General features: G+C 38.8%; 1 protein-coding gene across 1 annotated transcript in view; it reads left to right on the top strand.

The window, feature by feature from the left end:
* Positions 1-23,283, top strand: part of LRP1B (LDL receptor related protein 1B) — a 2,178,569-nt gene that overhangs the window by 2,026,646 nt on the left and 128,640 nt on the right. The window contains exons 78-79 of the mRNA XM_086368415.1: positions 12,243-12,466; positions 13,903-14,009. Of these exons, the coding sequence (XP_086224541.1) occupies positions 12,243-12,466; positions 13,903-14,009 (331 nt within the window). The remainder of the gene's footprint in view (positions 1-12,242; positions 12,467-13,902; positions 14,010-23,283) is intronic.

Genomic DNA, 23,283 nt, shown 5'->3' with positions numbered 1-23,283 from the left:
TGAAGTCGCTCAGTCGTGTCCAACTCTTAGCGAACCCATGGACTTTAGCCCACCAGTCTCCTCCATCCATGGGATTTTCCAGGCAAGAGTACTGGAGTGTGTTGCCATTGCCTTCTCCAAACACATAAATAAATACAAAAAATCCAATTTTTGAAAGGTGTATTTGGGGAAGTAAAAAAATGGACTTGGAGATAAAAACTTGAATGATATAGGTTTGAGTAAGATGATTAATAAAGGCACATTTGAAAAGAGGAGATTTGAGCTAAGACCTAGGAAATGAGAAGGAAGTAATGTCATCTTACTTATATCTAAGACAACTCTTTTATTTTTTCTGTGGATAATGGATTTGGTGGGAGAAAAGACTATAACAGAAGGAGGCCACATAGAAGGGCTATGCTCCCATAGAAATGGTGGTATGTTGCTCTATTATAGTCTCAATAAAGTGAAAGGTAGTGAGTAGAATCTTGAGGAAAAAAATGTTTGCAAATGGAATGAATGTGACAAATGAGGACAGAAAGGATTCCAGACTGACATCTGGTTCCCTGGATTGTATAATTTGAAGGATACTGAAAATGGACTGCAAGGAGGTCCAACCAGTCCATCCTAAAGGAGATCAGTCCTGGGTGTTCATTGGAAGAACTGATGCTAAAGCTGAAACTCTAATACTTTGGCCACCTCATGCGAAGAGCTGACTCATTGGAAAAGACTCTGATGCTGGGAGGGATTGGGGGCAGGAGGAGAAGGGGAAGACAGAGGATGAGATGGCAGGATGGCATCACCAACTCTATGGTCATGAGTTTGAGTGGACTCCAGGAGTTGGTGATGAACAGGGAGGCCTAGTGTGCTGCATTTCATGGGGTGGCAAAGAGTTGTACATGACTGAGCAATTGAACTGAACTGAACTGAACTGAAAATGGAAAACTGTGGGTTTGGTTTTAGTTATGCTAAGTCCAGTAAGAGATCCAATGAGAATGTTAGGTTTGCAGTGATGTAGTCAAAGCTTTATCTTAGATCTCTGGACTGGAATTGCATTAAGGAATAGAAAAATTGAGGGGATATCTAAAACCATCAAACCAGGTTAGATTACCAGGGGAAATTAAGAAGGAATTGGAACCAAGCTCTGAGACTAGATTAAAACTATGGCAAGGACCAGCCAATGCATTAGGATAAAACAAGAGAATGTAGAATCACAGAAACTAAGAGAAAAAAAAAAGTGTTTTGAAAAGGAAGTTTTGGTTATATTTCTAGCATACTGCTGAAAGATCAAGTAAAGGAAAACAAGGGAGTATTCAAAAAAATCTGAAAACAGAAATTCATTAAGGACCTTGAAAAATGCTTAGAGTCATGGAGGGAGAGGCATCATCAGAGAGCATTCAGTAGTTCTACATCAGTGGTTCTCCACTGGGGATGATCTTTCACCCCAGAGGACATTTGGTAATGTCTGAAGACATTTTTGATTCTCAGTGCTGTGGACTGCTGCTGGCATCAAGTGAGTAGAGGCCAGGGAGAATGCTTAACACCCTACAATGAATAAATTAGTTCCGCATAGCAAGGAATTATTCTGACCAAAACACCAGTAGCGCCAGAGTTGAGAAATCTTTTTCTACATAGTAACAGTAAGAGTCTGTCCAGTTAACCTTTAAGTAGCTCTTTTTGTTTGTTACTTCATTTGATGTAATAATAACTAGTACAAAATAGTTCTGAGATGAATCACCAGTGTAATTACTCTTTTATTGTTCTCTCCTTTTCCTCACCTTTCAGTATCTTTGGCTAGATCCTTTTCTCCTTTGCTTTTAATATTGGAATGCCCCAGGCTCTGACCATGATCCTCTTATTTCTATCTTCCTCACTTCCTAATAGAGTTCATGGTTTAACATAAAATCACATGCTAAAAATTTCCTAATTGATATCAGGCTCTATCTAACTGCTTGCTTTTCCATTTGGATGTTAAAAAAAAAAAATCTCCAGAGTAGCTGCTGCTGCTGCTGCTAAGTCGCTTCAGTCCTGTCCGACTTTGTGCGACCCCATAGATGGCAGCCCACCAGGCTCCCCTGTCCCTGGGATTCTCCAAGCAAGAACACTGGAGTGGGTTGCAGTTTCCTTCTCCAATGCATGAAAGTGAAAAGTGAAAGTGAAGTCACTCAGTCGTGTCCGACTCTTAGCAACCCCATGGACTGCAGCCTACCAGGCTCCTCTATCCATAGGATTTTCCAGGCAAGAGTACTGGAGTGGGGTGCCATTGCCTTCTCTGGTGGCATGCATGCCTAAAAATAAACTTCTCATATGATCCACAAAATCTGCTTCCCCAATGTAATTTAATGGCAACTCAGTTTTTTAGGTGCTCAAAGTGAAAATCTTAGAGGCATTGCTGGCCCCTCTTCTCCTTCCGTAACTCCAAAATCAGACAATATTATTGAATGTACCTTCAAAGTATGTCTAGGAGCTGATTACCATAATATCAGCTTGACTGCAAGGGTCTAGTTTTGAACCACCTTCACCTTTCTTCTGAATGAATGCAATACCCTCCTAATTGATCTCTTTGCTATCTTTATGACTCACAAAACAATAACTACAATGCTCTGTATAAAGCGTAAGTCACATCATATCTTCAATTAAAAATGTCCAATGGTTTTCCATTAAAAAGACTGAAATTCTTCTACCATCTCTTAAGGATTTAAAAGATTTGATGTCCTGTTACTTCTCTGATTATCTTCCACTACTTTCCCCTTTACTCACTCTTCTCCAGGGAAGCTCTGCTATTTCTCAAACCGATCACTACCTACTAAAGTAAGGCCTTTCCTAAAATGGTCTTTTGCCCTAAAATGCCTGTCAGCCAGATATCCTACATGATTCAATTCCTGAACTCCTTCAAGTCTTTGTTTAAATGTCATCTGAATGCATAACTTACTGATAATTGCAATCTATTATCCCATTCCCATCCTGGGATCCTCAATGCCCTGCTCTTTTGCATTTCCATAGTACGTTTTTACTGCCACATAATTTATTCATTTATTATATTTATAACCTATTATCTGTCTCACCTCGCTATAAATAAATATCCAGAAGCAGTGGCAGTTTTCTTTTTTCCTATTCTACTACTATAATACTAGAACTTAGAACAAGACCTGTTATGAAGTAGATACACCTTTTAAATTAGAAGCAATAAATTAATTGAAAATCTTGGGGATACATGACAATAGCATATCAATCTTGAAAGTTATCCTTTACAAGTTATGCTTCTCATCCTTGGTATTACTTTTGTTTCACAAAAGCCTAGATTAAAATTTCACAATCTTTTCTCTAGAGTCCATTGAATAAACCTTGTCTGAGTTTCTGGTATCCCCTTAGTCCCCAGTCCCAAGCCGTTCATTATACCACAGACAAAATAATCTTATAATAAAACCTCAGCATCATATCTCCCTCCTTAAATCTTTCCATTGAAAAATCATGGTCTTACAAACCTCTCTATGATGTTTAGCCTCATCTCCCAACATACCCCTCCCACCTTCTACCATAAGAGTATGCATATACCCTCAAAAACACATTTTTTTCCAGCCATAAATAGATTATGTTTCACTTACAATAATGCAACTTAACTTCACAATCTTTCTTGTTGTTCAGTCCAAAAGTTGTGTCCAAGTCTTTGGAACCCCATGAACTCATCATGCCAGGCTTCTCTGTCCTTCACTATCTCCCACAGTTTGCTCAAATTCATGTCCACTGAGTCACTGATGCTATCCAACCATCAGTCTTTCTCAGCATCAGGGTCTTTTCTAATGAGTCAGCTCTACCTGTCAGGTGGCCAAAGGATTGGGGTTTTAGCTTCAGCATCAGTCTTTCTAGTGAATATTCAGGGTTAATTTCCTTTAGGATTGACTTGCAACCAAGGAATTCTGAAGAGTCTTCTCTAGCACCACAATTGAAAAACATCAATTCTTTGGTTCTCAGCCTTCATTATGGTCCAACTCTCACATCCATACATGACTACTGGAAAAGCCATAGCTTTGACAAGATGGACCTTTGCTGGCAAAGCGATGTCTCTACTTTTTAGTACGCTATCTAGGTTTGTCATAATTTTCCTTCCAAGGAGTGAGCATCTTTTAATTCCATGGCTGCATTTACTGTCTGCTGAAATTTTGGAGCTCAAGAAAATAAAATATGTCACTCTTTCCCCCCTTCTATTTGCCATGAAGTGATGGAACCAGATGCCATCCATGATCTTCATTTTTTGAATGTTCAGTTTTAAACCAGCTTTTTCAACCTCCACTTTTACCTTCATCAAGAGGCTCTTTAGTTCCTCTTCACTCTCTGCCACTAGAGTGCTATCATCTGCATATCTGAGCTTGTTGATATTTCTCCCAATAGTCTTGATTCCAGCTTGAACTTCAACTAGCCTGGCATTTCACAAGATGTACTCGGCATATAAGTTAAATAAGCATGGTGACAATATTCAGCCTTGTTGTACTCCTTTCCCAACTTTGAATAGTCTGTTATTCCATTTCTGATTATAACTGTTGTTTCTTGACCTGCATACAGGTTTCTCAGGAAACAGGTAAGGTGGACTGTTATTCCCATCAGTTCAGTTCAGTTCAGTTCAGTTCAGTAGCTCAGTCGTGTCCGACTCTTTGTGACCCCATGAACTGCAGCACGCCAGGCCTCCCTGTCCATCACCAACACCCTGAGTTCACTCAAACTCATGTCCATCGAGTTGGTGATGCCATCCAGCCATCTCATCCTCTGTCATCCCTTTCTCCTCCTGCCCCCAGTCCCTCACAGCTTCAGGGTCTTTTCCAATGAGTCAACTTTTCACATGAGGTGGCCAAAGTATTGGAGTTTCAGCTTCAGCATCAGTCCTTCCAAAGAACACCCAGGACTGATGTCCTTTAGGATGGCCTGGTTGGATCTCCTTGCAGTCCAAGGGACTCTCAAGAGTCTTCTCCAACACCACAGTTCAAAAGCATCAATATTAAAGTTAGAATCTACTTTTAAAAGACTTTAAAAAAAAACAAAACTTTAAGTACTCAACCTACCATTTTGCAGCCTGTTCTTTCAGATAGCTCTAATTTTCATCTCAGCTGTTGTGCTTGTTTAAATTGTAACTATCAGAAAAAAAAATTAACTATCATAAGGCACCTTGTCTTCTTAATTTCAGGTTACTCACATAGGGAGATGATGTCAAAATTGCCCCCATAAGTACCAACATTTTTTTTTGCTTACTGACTAATGCATAAAATTCATACATAGCAGGAGAAGGCAATGGCAACCCACTCCAGTACTCTTTCCTGGCAAATCCCATGGACAGAGGAGCCTGGTAGGCTGCAGTCCATGGGGTCGCTAGGAGTCAGACACAACTAAGCGACTTCACTTTCACTTTTCACTTTCATGCATTGGAGAAGGAAATGGCAACCCACTCCAGTACTCTTGCCTGGAGGATCCCAGGAATGGCAGAGCATGATGGGCTGTTGTCTGTGGGGTCGCACAGAGTCAGACAGGACTGAAGCGACTTAGCATGGTGGCTCAGACAGTGAAGCGTCTGTCTGCAATGCAGGAGACCCGGGTTCGATCCCTGGGTTGGGAAGATCCCCTGGAGAAGGAAATGGCAGCCCACTCCAGTATTCTTGCCTGGAAAATCCCAAGGATGGCGGAGCCTGGTAGGCTACTGTCCATGGGGTCGCAAAGAGTCGAACACAACTGAACGACTTCACTTCACTTCACTTCAAGGTTTATACAGAATGGATAAGGTTTTAAACTGTTATGTAATGTAGTGTTTAGAAGTTAAACACTTTCACAGATCATCTGACACAAAGCCTTTATTTTTATATGCCACATAATTTATGGGCTTTCTTGGTGACTCAGATAGTAAAGAATCCACCTGCAATGCAGGAGACTCAGGTTCAATCCCTGGGTCAGAAAGATTCCCTGGAGAAGGAAATGGCAACCCACCCCAGTGTTCTTGCCTGGAGAATTCTATGGACAGTGGAGCCTGGTTGGGGTACAGTCCATGGGGTCACAAAGAGTCAGACATGACTGAGTGACTAACACCTTCACTTTCACTTTCATCATTTATGGAGAAACTAGGACTAGTTCTTAAACCAACTTTCTGATTCCAAATATGTTATTTTCTAGGTTCCATAATATCTTTTGTTTAGCTGGTAGTCCAATTGAAAGTTTTGACTGAGTTTTGATATTTATGGTAGGTAGGTGGTAGATCATAACAAATAAGTTTAAAGAACACTGAGTATGTTTTAAAAATGATAAATCACATACAATATTCACCCTGATATCCAAAGACAGATTTGTTACTTTCTGGATACTGTCTGAGAATTATGTACTTTTATTTGGTTTCCTTTTCCTATAACAGAGCTTATGCCAGGTTGATGTAGTCCTAGTGTAGACCCTTATGGCTCAGCTGGTAAAGAATCTGCCTGCAATGTGAGAGACCTGGGTTCGATCCCTGGGTTGGGAAGATCCCCTGGAGAAGGGAAAAGCTTCCCACTCCAGTACTATGTCCTGAAGAATTCCATGGACTGTATAGTCCATCGGTTTGCAAACAGTCGGACACGACTGAGCAATTTTCACTTTCATTTTCACTTTAGATAAATACTACAAATTGTAGTAAAATTATTAAAATTGAAATAATCTTTTAAATTAAGCCTTATAAATATTCAGATTGAAATGATCTTTTAAGAATAGATTGCTGATAAAAGCAGAAGTTTCATCCCTGAAGTGGTTTTAGAATTCGTATATATTCTAGCTCTTAAATATAACTTTTTTGGGTTTTGGGGGAAGGGTTTCTCCATTGCTGTATGAGCTTGATTTAAATAACAATTATCTAGGTATTGTAGACTATTACTAAGCTGTGAAATTTAGTAATGTTCAGAATTTGTGTAGTCCTTTATTATTGGGCTTCCCTGGTACCTCAGCAGGTAAGAATATGCCTGCAATTCAGGAGGACCCGGTTTGATTCCTGGGTAAGGAAGATCCCTTGGAGAAGGGATAGGCTACCCACTTCAGTATTCTTGGGCATCCCTGGTGGCTCAGATGGTAAAGAATCTGCCTGCAATGTGGTATTGACTAATTTATGAGAATTTAATCTGATTCACATTTTGTGAACCAAAAACATAAATAATCTTATCATGACAGATGGATACCCCCATCCCCATCCCAGCACACACCCAAATTATTTACAGTGTTGTTATATCTGTGTTTTACTAGCATTGCATCAGGGGATAATTAACTTTATCAAAATGGACTGAATTTTCTTATATGTACACGAAGATGAAAAAATCAGAAACAAATGAAATATGTGGCAACTTCAATCTATCCTTGTGTTAACTATATTTTCTCAAATTATATTGCTAACTATAGGAATTTTGTTTTAAAAAAGACAGTATTTCCACAGTTCAAATGTTTGAATTCTCCTTTTATAGATTTTCCTCTTTCCTCGATTTAAAACAAATGTCTTAGTGACTTATATTTTTAGTTTACTGAAGCTGGCACTGTGACAGATACCTTACAATCTGCAGCTGTAAAGGATTAGTAGTTTAAAGCAGTAACCTCTAATTGTGTTACAATCAAGCTGCCAATTTTTTTGGCAAGATTTAAGCATTTCATTCAGTCAACTAATATATCTCTATAAAGAAGAATGCCTCAGGACTCAAAACTTTGGCTGTGTATTTAGAGAGCTTATTAGGAAAGAAATCATTTGTCTGGAGAAAGCCATCAAAATGTGTCTTCTACTTTGTGCAAAAAAATGAGAAATGCCTTTTGTTGTCTGGGTAACCACACGCCTCTGCAATCTCTTAAACACGACCTATTGCATTAGTGCCTCTAGTTCATTGGTCTTTCTGTCTAGAGTGGGAGCCAAAGAGGCAAATTAGAGTTTCATATTCTCTTCGTGCTTCCAATCTGATGTGTTTGGTTGTTTTTCAATCTCTTTTGAGACAAATGGCGTAACCATCCTGTTTTTGTTATTCATTTCAGTCTCCAATCTAGGCCAAGAACCTCAGTTTACTTTTCCTGTGTTTTCCCACTTTTTGTGTTTACCTGATTGATTTTGAACTTCTCCATAAGACCCACCAGCAATTTGCCCTCCACCTTTCAACCAGCATTCATTCAATATGAGGTTCCCTTTTAGATGACTAACATAATCCTCCCTATTGGGCTTCCCTGATAGTTCAGTTGGTAAAGAATCAGCCTGCAATGCAGGAGACCCCAGTTCAATTCCTGGGTCAGGAAGATCCCCTGGAGAAGGACTCCAGTATTCTTTGATTTTCCTTGTGGCTCAGTTGGTAAAGAATCCATCCACCTGCAATGTGGGAGACTTGGGTTCAATCTCTGGGTTGGGAGGATCCCCTGAAGAAGGGAAAGGCTATCCACTCTAGCACTCTGGCCTGGAGAATTCCATGGACTGTATAATCCATGGGGTCACAAAGAGTCTGACACAACTGAGTGACTTTCACTTTCACTTTAAATGCAATCCTGGTCAAGCCATGAGCAATAGAAAGGGATTATTTCTTTCTTTCTTTCTTTTTTTTTTTTTTTTGGACTATTTATTTCTATAGAACTCACTATAAAGATGATTTCCTAATTTGGCCATGGTTTCCCTAACAATAAGACCATCTTGTTTCTGTCTTCTTGTTCATCTTTTGTTCAGTCTTGCTCTTTTCAGTGTTGAGAATCACTGAGCATTCAGTATGTTATGAGTCATTAAGGATGAATACCTAGTAACATCTTCACCTGGTTGCCATAATTCCCTGAGAATCATCTTGTCACTGATGATTCATGACTTTAGGTTGAATTTATTGGGTGTGACCATCCTTTACTCCATATTCTAACTACCTTAGTTGATACGGGAATGACATTAGAGATTCCTTGATCAAGGAACCAGAGAATAACTATATGTATTTAAATGGCTCTATAACTCATCAGTATCTCTTGTGCTCAGCATTTAAAAGTAACATTTATTCTAGTAATGTGACCTAAATTCTATATATCCTCTTAGAATTCACCATTAATAGAATTTTCTCCAGCCAGCTTTTCTGAAAAGTATCACAAAATCAGACTTCTGAATGTTCCATGATCATTAGGAATTTGAGATTTTAACTGTTAGCAGAAGAGGAATATAAATATAGAATGGAAAGATAACCAGCTCTTTTTTGAGCATGAGTGAAACAAAATGAAAATATTAAATTTAAAAAGAGGTACTTTGCATAAAATATGTCCTATTTAGCAAGGATACCACTAGACAGAAAAATCATATAGTATATTAACATTTTATAAAGGCAAATTTGAGCTTCCCTGTTGGCTCAGTCAATAAAGAATCTGCCTGCAATGCAGGAGACTCAGGTTCTATCCCTGGGTTGGGAAGATCCGCTGGAGAAGGAAATGAGAAGCCACTCCAGTATTTGTGCCTGGGAAATCTCATGGACAGAGGATCCTCATGGTCTATAATCCATGGAGTCTCAAGAGTAGGACACAACTTAGCAACTAAACCACCAACCACCACCAAAGGCAAAATAGGGTATTCTTCTATGTTCGTGCTGTACAAGTACATGGTAAAAGATTGCTCCAGTGGTATTAAAAAAGATAAATATGCTCCAAGAGGCTTTATACAGTTCATAATGGTTATTTTCTCCTATTGTCTCTCATGTTTATAAATTTAAGATTTACATTGACATGTCCATACCATTTGTTGATAAATTTACTTTTAAATACTGCCAAATCAAAAGCAGCAATTACATTTAAGTTAAATGATACTGAAACACTTGAAAATTATTTTGTGGTTTGGCTAGGATAAATCTTTATATTTTACCCATTTATAAATATTATTTGTATGGAGTGTTTAGATAATGTTGTATTTCAGAGTACTTTTCATTTAACTTTAGGTAGCTATGAGATATCACTGGGTAGATGGGTAGTATTTAAAATTAGAGTAGAGAAATAAGGTACTGTAATATTTCAAAAGTTTAGTTTTTAAGTCAATCAGTTAAAAGACTAATAATAAAGGCCATTAGAAATTTCTAAAGGTTCTGTGTTTAATTTGAGCCATATTTTCCTTCCTTATGATCTCAGTAATCACAAAGCAGATGGCAACTTGCAATTCTTATTTCTTGGCATCTCATGTACTTTTTGAGAAGTTCAGTCTGTTTGTTTTTAACCCAAGCGCAATTTAACAAAATGTGTTCACTAGTAAAACACAGAAAAAACAGTCATCTGTTAAAAACCCACATTTCCACTTGTTACCAGGTCTTAACGATGCTTTTACACATTGATGACATGTCTAGTTATAATCACCTTCAAATAATTGTTTCTAGTCTTGATATAATACCCCTGAGAATTCCTTCTCACTTTTGGCTATGCACAATAAACCTGAGCATGTCAAATTAATTATTACACTAGCTTCAGCTCAAAGTGATCAAGTTAATTGAAGGGCACAGAGCATACGTTATTTTCCTTGCTGTCTATTCCCAATGAACTCTTTTACCTTTGTCTCACAATAATTCAGTAATATAGTATTACACAGAAAATCCAAGCTAGCAGATTTAATATAAATGACAGAGTTTGTAACTTTCCTCGAAAGACGTTTTAATATAGCATCTCTCTAAATGTGCCTATTTGTATTAACATTCTTTTTCGATTTTAAATCAAATTATATATGGTAAGGATGCAGAGCAACTGTAACTTTATTAAATTGCTGAAAAGAGTGCATATTGGTAGAGATGCTTTGAAAGAAAATTCTAACCCTATCTATTCAAGCAAACATATGTATACCTTAAGCTTCAATAGTTCTATTTCTTATTAAATATTCAATAAAATGAGAGTTCATGTCCACCAAAAGATACATACAGGAATATTCATCATTTGTATTGTAATGGCCTAAAATTATTAACAAACAAAATATATATTACCAGTAAAATGGTAAACAAATTGATATTATTCATGAAATTAAATATTATCCAGAAATAAAAACAATTAAACTGACATACACAACAGTATGGATACATGGACATGATGTTGAATCAAAATCAGGCATTGAAGAGTACGATGATATTTATGTGGATTTGTTTAAACTGATCTATGACATTAGACATTATTATTATGCTTATTCTAAGAGAAATACTAACTGGTAGACATCATAAGTGAACCTTCTACAGTTCTGGAAATATTCTAACAGGGTGGTAGTTAAACAGGGGCAGTTCAGTCTAGTTCAGTTCAGTCCAGTTCAGTCCTTCAGTCGTGTCCGACTCTTTGAGACCCCATGAATCACAGCATGCCAGGCCTCCCTGTCCATCACCAACTCCTGGAGTTCACCCAAACCCACGTCCATCGAGTCGGTGATGCCATCCAGCCATCTCATCCTCTGGCGTCCCCTTCTCCTCCTGCCCCCAATCCCTCCCAGCATCAGAGTCTTTTCCAATGAGTCAACTCTTCACATGAGGTGGCCAAAGTATTGGAGTTTCAGCTTTAGCATCATTCCTTCCAAAGAAATCCCAGGGCTGATCTCCTTCAGAATGGACTGGTTGGATCTCCTTGCAGTCCCAGGGATTCTCAAGAGTCTTCTCCAACACCACAGTTCAAAAGCATCAATTCTTCGGCACTCAGCCTTCTTCACAGTCCAACTCTCACATCCATACATGACCACAGGAAAAACCATAGCCTTGACTAGGCGGACCTTGGTTGGCAAAGTAATGTATCTGCTTTTGAATATGCTATCTAGGTTTGTCATAACTTTCCTTCCAAGGAGTAAGCGTCTTTTAATTTCATGGCTGCAATTCACCATCTGCAGTGATTTTGGAGCCCAAAAAGTAAAGTCTGACACTGTTTCCCCATCTATTTCCCATGAAGTGATGGGACTGGATGCCATGATCTTCGTTTTCTGAATGTTGAGCTTTAAGCCAACTTTTTCACTCTCCTCTTTCACTTTCATCAAGAGGCTTTTGAGTTCCTCTTCACTTTCTGCCATAAGGGTGGTATCATAAACAGGGGCAGTGATAGGTAAAATTCCAATGAACTATATTCTTAGGACTTGTGAAATTATATACCTATTAAAAGTAAGAATAAAATATGTTTAAAAATCTATATTATAATTAATACCTGATCATATTTGATTCCCAAATAATCTATATTATAATTAATACCTGATCATATTTGATTCCCAAATAATTTCAATATATAGATATAGAAAACTCCACCAATTTGCTTTTGCAAATACTGTGATTTGTTGTTTTGTTTTCTTTTAGTGTCCTGAATTTAGAAGGCCCAGGGACATTGCAGTTGACTGGGTTGCTGGAAATATTTATTGGACCGACCATTCTCGAATGCACTGGTTCAGTTATTACACTACTCACTGGACCAGTTTGAGGTACTCTATCAACGTAGGGCAGCTGAGTGGCCCCAACTGTACCAGACTCCTAACAAATATGGCTGGAGAACCCTATGCCATTGCTGTAAATCCTAAAAGAGGGTAGGTTAATAACATGGTTATTGATGTTTCTTGATATGACTATCCATTTTTAGAGATTGTCCCACCTGTTTTCTATAGTGTTGTTTTTGGATAAGCGTTCAACATAGAGTCACAAGACTTGTGAAAATCCCTCTACTCCTTCTGTAAAAAAGAATGTTCTTTTCATACCAAATGGTGGTGAAAAATTTGTGTTTTTCTCTGAACAGTTGTATAAATGTACTTTATACATTTAGTGTCTGTATATGTTGTATATACATTCAGATTAATGAAACTGATGTGAAAAGTGTAACCACTATTGTTAATCTAAAACTAATTTTTTGAGATGTTATATATAATGTTTAACCATTTTAAGTGTAGAGTATTAGTGATTTTGGCTATTTCTGGTAATAAAAAATGAAAGCATATGTATAAACAGACTTTAAAAATGTAATACAAATATGTCCTTTATTTTACTTGATTTGTTTTTATTTTTTATTATTTTATTTTTCATTTATAAGCAGTGGCCAAAAAGAAATAGAGAAATGTTAAATAAAACTCCTAATCATCCATAAAGTGGACCATTAGATCCTGAGTAAAAAGAAGCAATTGTTTACTTAATAGAATTAAGCAGTGTGGTATCTTCTAAGTTAGAAAATTATTTCTGTTTGAGGAAATAGTTACTTTATCGTAAAAGAAAACATACTGATGTATCAACCATAGTAAAATGAATTCTGTCACAATAAGAAGATGGTTTCAAGTGTTAGGATATTCTTCTTCTAAAGAAATTTTCAAAATTGAGCTTTGGGAATCAAGTGAACCACATTTTATCCTGTTAAACAGTAACTCTAAAATTTTAGTAGGAAATATGGGCTTCCCTTGTAGCTCAGTTGGTAAAGAATCTGCCTGCAATGCAGGAAACCTGGGATTGATTCCTGGATCAGTAAGATCCCCTGGGGAAGGAAATGGCACCCACCTCAGTATTCTTGCCTGGAGAATTCCATGGATAGAGGAGCCTGGTGGTCTACAGTTCATGGGATTGCAAAAAATCAGACACAACTGAGAGACTAACACTAGTGTGAGTAAGTGAGTGAAAGTCGCTCAGTCGTATCCGATGCTTTGCAACCCCGTAGACTATACAGTCCATGGAATTCTCCAGGCCAGAATACTGGAGTGGGTAGCCTTTCCCTTCTCCAGGAAGTTTCCCAACCCAGGGATTGAACCCAGGTCTCCTGCATTGTAGGGGGGTTCTTTACCAGCTGAGCTATCAGGGACTAGTGCATGACTATTTAAAACCTTGATTCCACAGCCCTCTCTTGGAGGTCTTTACTCTGCATATTTAGAGTTAGTCCCTTTATCAGGGACTCTAAGGTGATTCGAATGCACAGGATCTTTTCAGACCTTGTTTGGGGCTATGCCAGCATTGTCACCAGGCTAATCAACTTGACCTATCTCTTCAGGATGATGTACTGGACTGTTGTTGGGGACCACTCCCACATAGAAGAGGCCGCCATGGATGGTACACTGAGAAGAATTTTAGTACAAAAGAATTTACAGAGACCTACAGGTATGACATGTATCCCATACTGTCTAAAATATGAAATAGCAGGGTGAGACAAATTAAGAGAGTAGCATTGACATTTATACATTACCGTGTGTAAAATACATAACTAGTGGGAAGCTGCTGCACAGCACAGGGAGCTCAGCTCGGTGCTCTGTGATGACTGAGAGTGGTGAGATGGGAGAGGTGGAAGGAGTGATCAAGAAGGAGAGAATATGTGTGTATATATATATAGCTGATTCATGTTGTTGTACAGCAGAAAGTAACAAAACATTGTAAAGCAATTATACTCCAATAATATAAAATGACATGAAATACTAAGCTAAATATTACAATGTTGCCATGCTTTCTGGTTCCATTTGGCAATGTAGTCATTTTTGAAAGCAGACAAAATAATTTATAGCATGACTTTATAAAAGTCATTAACATTGCATGTCATAGTTTTCCAACTTGAAACTCAGGTTCTTATCATACTTTTGGTGATATTATGGGGATGTTATTTGAAAATTACCTAAGTTATAAGGCTATCAGGATTTCACCTGCATGAAATTTTGACAGTTTATAGCACTGTATTAGGATGTTTTTACAGCTATATGTTAATGATATTGGGAGAGATGGTAAACTGCTAGAGGATGAGAGACTAAATGGACAGAGAGATGGTAATATGCACATAATTTTTGTGAAAGAGAGGTATGAAAGACATTCACAGCTTCTTTCAGTCTAGCTTAAATCTCCTTTCCAGCACGTCATCTAAATCACCGGTCCACACTCTGTACTTCCCAGACTGCTTCAGAACTCAGCTTTTTTTTTTGCATTCCTATTCTTTCTCCCACGCCTTTTTCCTCTCACATCCCTCTTGTACAGTACCCTTCCAACTTCTATGAACTTAGCTGAATCTTACCAATTATTTTTGCTCTTTTTTTTCTAATTTTTTTGGCCTCATGGCATATGGAAGCTTGGTTCCCCGCTGTGCTGTGCTCAGTCACTAAATTGCATGAGGCTCTTTGTGATTCCATGAACTGTCGCACACCAGACTTCTCTGCCCATGGAATTTTCCTGGCAAGAATACTGGAGTGGGTTGCCATTTCCTTCTCCAGAGGATCTTCCCCAACCAGGGATCAAGCCTGCGTCTCTTATGTCTCCTGCATTGGCAGGCTGATTCTTTACCACTGAGCCACCTGGGAAGCGCCTTAGTTCCCCAACCAGGGATCAAACCCACAGCCCCTGCATTGTAAGCACCAAATTTTAACCACCAGACCACCAGGGAAGTCCCTGAATTTTATCAGTCTTGTAAGGTCTAAATTTAGTCCTTCCTCAATAAAACATTTTCACAATGTAGAAGCCTCAGAGATTTTTGCTCCCTCCCCACTCACCCACTACATCTGCATCAGAAGGACAGCATACATTTTCTATAGCACATGTTATTTAACAGTGAGGCTTTGCAGTCCCTTTCACAGTAGAAACTTTATATTTGGTGTGTGTATATATATATATTTACTTTCAATGTACCTACTGCCTTTTCCTCCAAATAGATTGTTTTTACCCATACAGAAGGTAGGAACGCTTGGGATTGAGTTAATTTATATAGATGTGTCTCTTGTCAGTGATTTAACAAACACTAATTAAAGACTCACCTGGTGGCAGAAATTGTTCCAAATGCTGAAGAAATAGTTCCTGCCCTTGTTGAGAGAATTCCGATTCTCGTGAAACTGACCTTCCTATATAGGATAGAACATGTAGGATACATCATGTCAGATGTATGTAAAAAAAAAAATATAGGGAAAAAAAAACATGAGGGATGCCTAGTTTGAGAGAGTACTATTTTAGTTATGATTATCAGAGACGTCATCTCTAGAAAGGTGATATATGAGAAGATAACTGAATAAAGATAGAGAGCAAGCTATGTGATTATGTGAGGAAAGAGCTGTCCAAGCAGAAAGAGTGTAAGTCATGAGTTAGGAATGAATCTAGCACGTGAGGAAAACAGCAGTGATGTTAGGACAGTGGGCCCTCCATATCCATGGTGGGTTGAATTTGCTGAAGCTGCTGATTCCGAGGGCTGAGTGTAATATGCCATTTTATGTAAAAGACTTGAGCATCAGTGGGTTCTAGTACCCACAGAGGATCCTATAACCAATGTCCTGTGGATACCATGGGATGATTGTATGCCTTGAAGCATATGAGCAACTGGAGACTGAGCATATAAGCTTATCCTCACGTGCTCATATTCTCATGAGCGTGTGCTCCACATGAGCATATGGAGAACAGGATAAGTGGGAATGACAAGCTGACCAGAGGCAGATCATCTAGGACCTGAAACACTCTGATAAGGATTAGATTCTGTTCTGGCTTTAAGGGGGGGACATTTGAGGATATTGAGGAAAGTGGCATAATCTGTTCAAACACAATTTTAAAGAACTTTTTTACTTTTGACTAATTTTAGACTTATATAAAATTCAGACAGTTGATTAAAAAAAAAATGTCTGATTTAACATCTTACATAGTCATCGTAAAGGCTTCCCTAATAGTTCACTTGGTAAAGAATCCACCTGCAATGCAGGAGACCCCAGTTTGATTTCTGGATCGGGAAGATTCGTTAGAGAAGGGATAGGCTACCCACTCCACAGTATTCTTGGGTTTCCCTTGTGGCTTAGCTGGTAAAGAATCTGCCTGCAATGAGGGAGACCTGGGTTTGATCCCTGGGTTGGGAAGATCTCCTGGAGAAGGGAAAGGCTACCCACTCCAGTATTCTGGCCTGAAGACTGTAAGTCCATGGGGTCAGACATGATTGAGTGACTTTCACTTACTTTCACTTTCATAATCATAGTATGAGTAAGTGAGTGACTGAGTGAAGTCGCTCAGTCATGTCCGACTCTTTGCGACCCCGTGGACTGTGGCCTACCAGGCTCCTCTGTCCATGGGATTCTCCAGGCAAGGATACTGGAGTGGGTTGCTATTTCCTTCTCCAGGAAGTCATAGTCATAGTATACATGACATTGTTTTCATTTTAAAATATGACTCAGGAAGCAATGTATAGAATTGCCAGTCTGAGATCCTTAGGAGGGAGCCTGAGACAGGGGTTCTTGGGAAGTTTGTTTATGAAAGGAATGCTATTCCCTGGTTATCATGTGTTGCAGTTGTAGACATGGCCAACCTAAATCAATGAGATGGAGGTGTGTGTGTGTGTGTGTATGTGTGTTTGTACTCAGTCGTTCTGCTCTTTGCAGCCACATGGAGTGTAGCACACCATGCTCCTCTATCCATGAAATTTTTCTGGCAAAAATACTAGAGTGGAGTGCCATTTCCTAATCCAGGGAATCTTCCTGACCCAGGAATCGAACCCATGTCTCTTGCATCTCCTGCATTGGTAGGCAGATTTTTTTTATAACTAGCACCACCTCGGAAATCCTCAGATGAAGCTATCTCACAGATTATTGGAAGTCTTAGTTCTGGAGCTCAAAGCAGAACTAGACACTTAGTTTGGGGAATTAGCAACAGAAAGTTGATAACTGAAACTTGCTGGAGTTGTTAAGAGGGATGCTGCTGCTGCTGCTGCTAAGTCGCTTCAGTTGTGTCCGACTCTGTGTGACCCCATAGACGGCAGCCCACCAGGCTCCCCCATCCCTGGGATTCTCCAGGCAAGAACACGGGAATGGGTTGCCATTGCCTTCTCCAATGCATGAAAGCGAAAAGTGAAAGTGAAGTCGCTCAGTCGCGTCTGACTGTGAAACAAAGAAGCTTCCTAGGGCAGAAAGGGCAGAAATGTGTGAGATGGTTATGTTTAGAAGAGTTAAGGTCAAAAGTGCAGACAACAGAGGTGTTTGAGCAATAGGAGCAAAGCAACAGAATTCAGTGTCACAGTAGTTGACAGAAAAGTTTCAAAAGGAAGATAATATACCCAATTGGACATAGCATAGTGCCTTACACAGAATAAATACAGAGTAGTAGAGTCTTAGCCTTGAATTTAATTGGCTTGTGTTAAAATTTAGCAACCTATATAAACTTTGAGCACTGAAGTCCTCACTTGTAAATTGCATGTGACAATATTTACCTTATGGAGAATTGATATAATTCATTTAAATCAGATATTAAAACCAATGTAAATTAATTGGTATAATTTCTTGAGTATCTAAGAGGCTAAGAATAACTATAGGAATAATAAGCCATGTATTAATACTAAAACCTTACATTTGTATCTTGTATAAGACATAAGATATATCCACCATAACTCACTCCTCCAGGGGATCTTCCAACCCAGGGATTGAACTCAGGTCTCCCACATTGCAGGTGGATTCTTTACTGTGTGAGCCACCAGGGAAGCCCATAACTCCTGAATATCAATTTTTTTAAAATTTTTATCCATGTTTATAAATATCATTTAGTATACTTTGTTGACTAGTATTCTCATTTTATATGTTCAAATTCTAAAAGATTTTTAAAAATCCATATGCTACATGTAAAATCTATTGCTGTATCTATTGAGCACCTGCTTATTGAATTTCCTAGTATTGGAAATGCTAGTCTTGTATTATTAGGGAGGATTTTATTCCATCAAGGAGAAATATCTCTATTATCTTTTCATCTGTCTTAAATTTATAGTGATTAATAACTTCAGTAATGCAAGCCAAATGTTACTGATATACAAATAAATAAAAAATAATATCAGAAGATTTTTAGGAAATAATAGATAATTTAGATTTCATGAATATCATAATACTAGAAAGTAACAAGGGAAAGTTGGTGATCATTCTGTATATATATACACACACATATATATATATATACATTATATTAATATGCTAGAGAAAATGTGCACTTATCCAAATATATTTTATAAGATTTCCTTCCATACAAGTACATTAATTGCTTATGGTTCCTTAGAAACATCATAGGTTTATGTATACCTATATTATCTCTTTCCTTGGTGTATGTTTATAAATATTTGCCCTGACTCCAAAGTTATGAAACTGAAATCAGTAACTATAATAATACCTCTTTTTCACTCCAAGTGTAATGTCTTATTATTTACATCTAGGGTTAACAGAAAACGCGATTTTTCCTTTACACAAACATGAGGACTATGTGCACTAGGATACAGTGCATTTGGTTATGCTCTGTACTCAATAGAGTGTAAGTGATACTAGTATCATGAACAGCAGTAGGAGTAGATATAAACGTCTCTATCCCTTTATCTAACTCCTGTGCATTTAAAGGTTAGAATTGTACTATCTGATTGTATAGGCACACCACCCAGGTAGCCCTGTGTTTATTTACCACCAGCACTGCCATTGCTTACTTTCCAAAATCAAAAGAATACCTCAATTCTCTGGGCATCGAAAGCACTGCTTATCTCCATACTTGGTTCTCAATCACCTATTGCTTTAATGATATATAATCATTGACTCGTTAATGCTTTAATGTATAATCTATGTGCCCAACAAGATCATAAATAGCTTAAACCAACACCATTACGAATATTCTTGATATATCCCCTGTGGAATATTACCTATAATTAGTATATGTTTAGTCACTGAGTCTTGTCCAAATCTTTGTGACTCCATGGATTGCAGCATGTCAGACTCCCCTGTCCATCACCAACTCCCAGAGATTACTCAAAATCATATCCATCAAATTGGTGATGCCATCCAATGATCTCATCCTCTGTCATCCCCTTCTCCTCCTACCTTCAATCTTTCCCAGCATCAGGGTCTTTTCTAATGAGTCAATTGTTTGAATCAAGTGGCCAGAGTATTGGAGTTTCAGCTTCAGCATCAGTCCGTCCAATGAATATTCAGGACTGACTTCCTTTAGGATTGACTGGTTGGATCTCTTTGCAGTCCAAGGGATTCTCAAAAGTCTTTTCAAGCACCACAGTTCAAAAGCATCAAATCTTTGGTGCTCAACTTTCTTTATAGTCCAAATCTCACATCCATACATGACTACTGGAAAAACCATAGCTTTGACTAGATGGACCTTTGTTGGCAAAGTAAAATCTCTGCTTTTTTACATGCTGTCTAGGTTGGTCATAGCTTTTCCAAGGAGCAAGTGTCTTTTAATTTCATGGCTGAAGTTCCCATCCACAGTGATTTTGGGGCCTCAAAAAATAAAGTCTCTCATTGTTTCCATTGTTTCCCCATCTATTTGTCATGAAGTGATGAGACTGGATGTCATGAAGTGATGGGACTGGATGCCATGATCTTCGTTTTCTGAATGTTGAGTTTTAAGCCAACTTTTTCACTCTCCTCTTTCACTTTCATCAGGAGGCTCTTTTGTTCTTCTTCACTTTCTGCCATAAGGGTGATGTCATCTGCATATCTGAGGTTATGATATTTCTCCCAGCAATCTTGATTCCAGCTTGTGCTTCATCGGGCCCAGCATTTCACATGAGCATATAAGTTAAATAAGCAGGGTGACAGTATATAGCCTTGACGTACTCTGTTCCCAATTTGAAACCAGTCTTTTGTTTCATGTCCAGTTTTAACTGTTGCTTCTTGACCTGTGTGCAGATTTCAGAAGGCAGATCAGGTGGTCGGGTATTTCCATCTCTTGAAGAATTTTCCACAATTTGTTGTGATCCACACAGTCAAAGGCTTTGGTGTAGTCAATAAATCAGAAGTAGATGTTTTTCTGGAACTCTTTTGCTTTTTTGATGATCCAACGGATGCTGGCAATTTGATCTCTGGTTCCTCTGACTTTTCTAAATCCAGCTTGAACATCTGGAAGCTCACAGCTCACGTACTGTTGAAACCTGGGTTGGAGAATTTTGAGTATTAATTTGCTAGTGTGTGAGATGAGTGCAATTGTGTGGTAGTTTGAACATTCTTTGGCATTGCCTTTCTTTGGGACTGGAGTAAAAACTGACCTTTTTCAGTCTTGTGGCCACTGCTGAGTTTGCCAAATTTGCTGGCATATTAAGTGCAGCACTTTCACAGCATCATCTTTTAAGATTTGAAATAGCTCAATTGGAATTCCATCACCTCCACTAGCTTTGTAGTGATGCTTTCTAAGACCTGCTTGACTTCACATTCCAGGATGTCTGGCTCTAGGTGAGTAATCACACCATTGTGGTTTTCTAGAGGTAAGCCATGAAGATCTTTTTAGTTTAGTTGTATTCTTGCCACCTCTTCTCAATATCTTATGCTTCTCTTAGGTCCATAAAATTTCTGTCCTTTTTTGTGTCCATCTTTGCATGACAAGTTCCCTTTGTATCTCTAATTTTCTTGAAGAAATCTCTAGTCTTTCCCATGCTAATATTTTCCTCTATTTCTTTGCATTGATCACTGAGGAATGCTTTCTTATCTCTCCTTGCTATTCTTTGGAACTCTGCATTCAAATGGGTATATCTATCTTTTTTCTCCTTTGCCCTTCACCTCTCTTCTTTTTTTCAGATATTTGTAAGGCCTCCTCAGACAACCATTCTGCCTTTTTGCATTTCTTTTTCTTGGGGATGATCTTGATCACTGCCTCCTGTACAATGTCAGGAAGCCCCATCCGTAGTTCTTCAGGCATTCTGCCTATCAAATCTGATCCCTTGAATCTATTCCTCACTTCCACTCTACAAATGTAAGGGATTTGCTTTAGGTCATACCTGAATGGTCTAGTGGTTTTCCCCAATTTCTTTACTTTCAGTCTGAATTTGGCAATAAGAAGTTCATGATCTAAGCCACAGTCAGCTCCTGGTCTTGTCTTTGCTGACTGTATAGAGCTTCTCCATCTTTGGCTGGAAAGAATATGATCAATCTGATTTGGTTTGACCATCTGGTGATGTCCATGTGTAGAGTCTTTTCTTGTGTTGTTGGAAAAGGGTGTTTGTTATGACCAGTGCATTCTCTTGGCAAAACTCTGTTAGCCTTTGACCTGTTTTGTTTTGTACCCCAAGGTTAAATTTGCCTGTTACTCCAGGTAGCTCTTGACTTCCTACTTTTGCATTCCTCCTATAAAGACGAGGACAACTTTTTTGGGTATTATTTCTAGAAGGTCTTGTAGGCCTTCATAGAACCGTTCAACTTCAGCTTCTTCAGCATTACTGGTCGGGGAATAGACTTGGATTATTGTGATATTGAATGGTTTGCCTTGGAAGTGAACAGAGATCATTCTGTCATTTTTGAGATCGCATGCAAGTACTGCATTTTTGACTCTTATTGAGTATGATGGCTACTTTATTTCTTCTAAGGGATTCTTGCCCACAGTAGTAGATATAGTGTTCATCTGAGTTACATTCACCAATTCCAGTCCATTTTAGTTCATTGATTCCTAAGACGATGTTGATGTTCACTCTTGCCATCTTCTGTTTGATTACTTCCAATTTGCCTTGATTCGTAGACCTAACATTCCAGGTTCCTATGCAATATTGCTCTTTATAGCATCAGGCTTTACTTCCATCACCCATCACATCCACAACTGTATGTTGTTTGTGCTTTGGCTCCGTCTCTTCATTCTTTCTGAAGCAATTTCTCCACTCTTCTCAAGTAGCATATTGGGCACCTACTGACATGGGGAGTTCATCTTTCAGTGTCATTCCTTTTTTCATTTTCGTACTGTTCATGGGGTTCTCAAGGCAAGAATACTGAAGTGGTTTGCCATTCCCTTCTCCAGTGGACCATGTTTTGTCAGGACTGTCCACCAAGACCCGTCCATCTTGGGTGGCTCTACATGGCATGGCTCATAGTTTCACTAAGCTAGACAGGGCTGTGGTCCATGTGATCAAATTGGTTAGTTTTCTGTGATTGTGGTTTTCATTCCCTCTGCCCTCTGATGGATAAGGATAAGAGGCTTATGGAGGCTTCCTGATGGGAGAATGACTGGGGGAAACTGGGTCTTGTTCTTATGGGCAGGGCCATGCTCAGTAAAACTTTAATCCAATTTTCTATTGGCGGGTGGGGCTGTCTTCCATCCTTGTTATTTGACCTGAGGCCAAACTATGGTGGAGGTAATGAAGACAATGGTGACCTCCTGCAAAAGGCCCCATGCATGTACTGCTTCACTCATTGCCCCTGACCCCTCAGCAGAGCACTGTCAACCCATGCCTCTGCCGGAGACTCCTAGACACTCATGGGCAAGTCGGGGTCAGCCTCTTACGGGGTCATTGCTCCTTTCTCCTGGGTTCTGGTACACACAAAGTTATGTTTGTGCCCTCCAAGAGCCTGTTTCCCCAGTTCTATGTAAGTTCTAGTGGCTCTATGGTGGGGTTAATGGCGACCTCCTCCAAGAGGGCTGATGCCATACCCAGGTCTGCTGCACCCAGAGCCCCTGGCCCTGCAGCGGCTCACTGCTGAACTGT

The sequence above is a fragment of the Bos grunniens genome, chromosome 2 (genome assembly GCF_055505025.1).
Source record: "Bos grunniens cultivar Pamir isolate PY7600 chromosome 2, Bosgru_T2T1.0, whole genome shotgun sequence".
In the NCBI taxonomy this organism is placed as follows: domain Eukaryota; kingdom Metazoa; phylum Chordata; class Mammalia; order Artiodactyla; family Bovidae; genus Bos; species Bos grunniens.
This window is presented reverse-complemented; position numbering and strand designations above follow the sequence as displayed.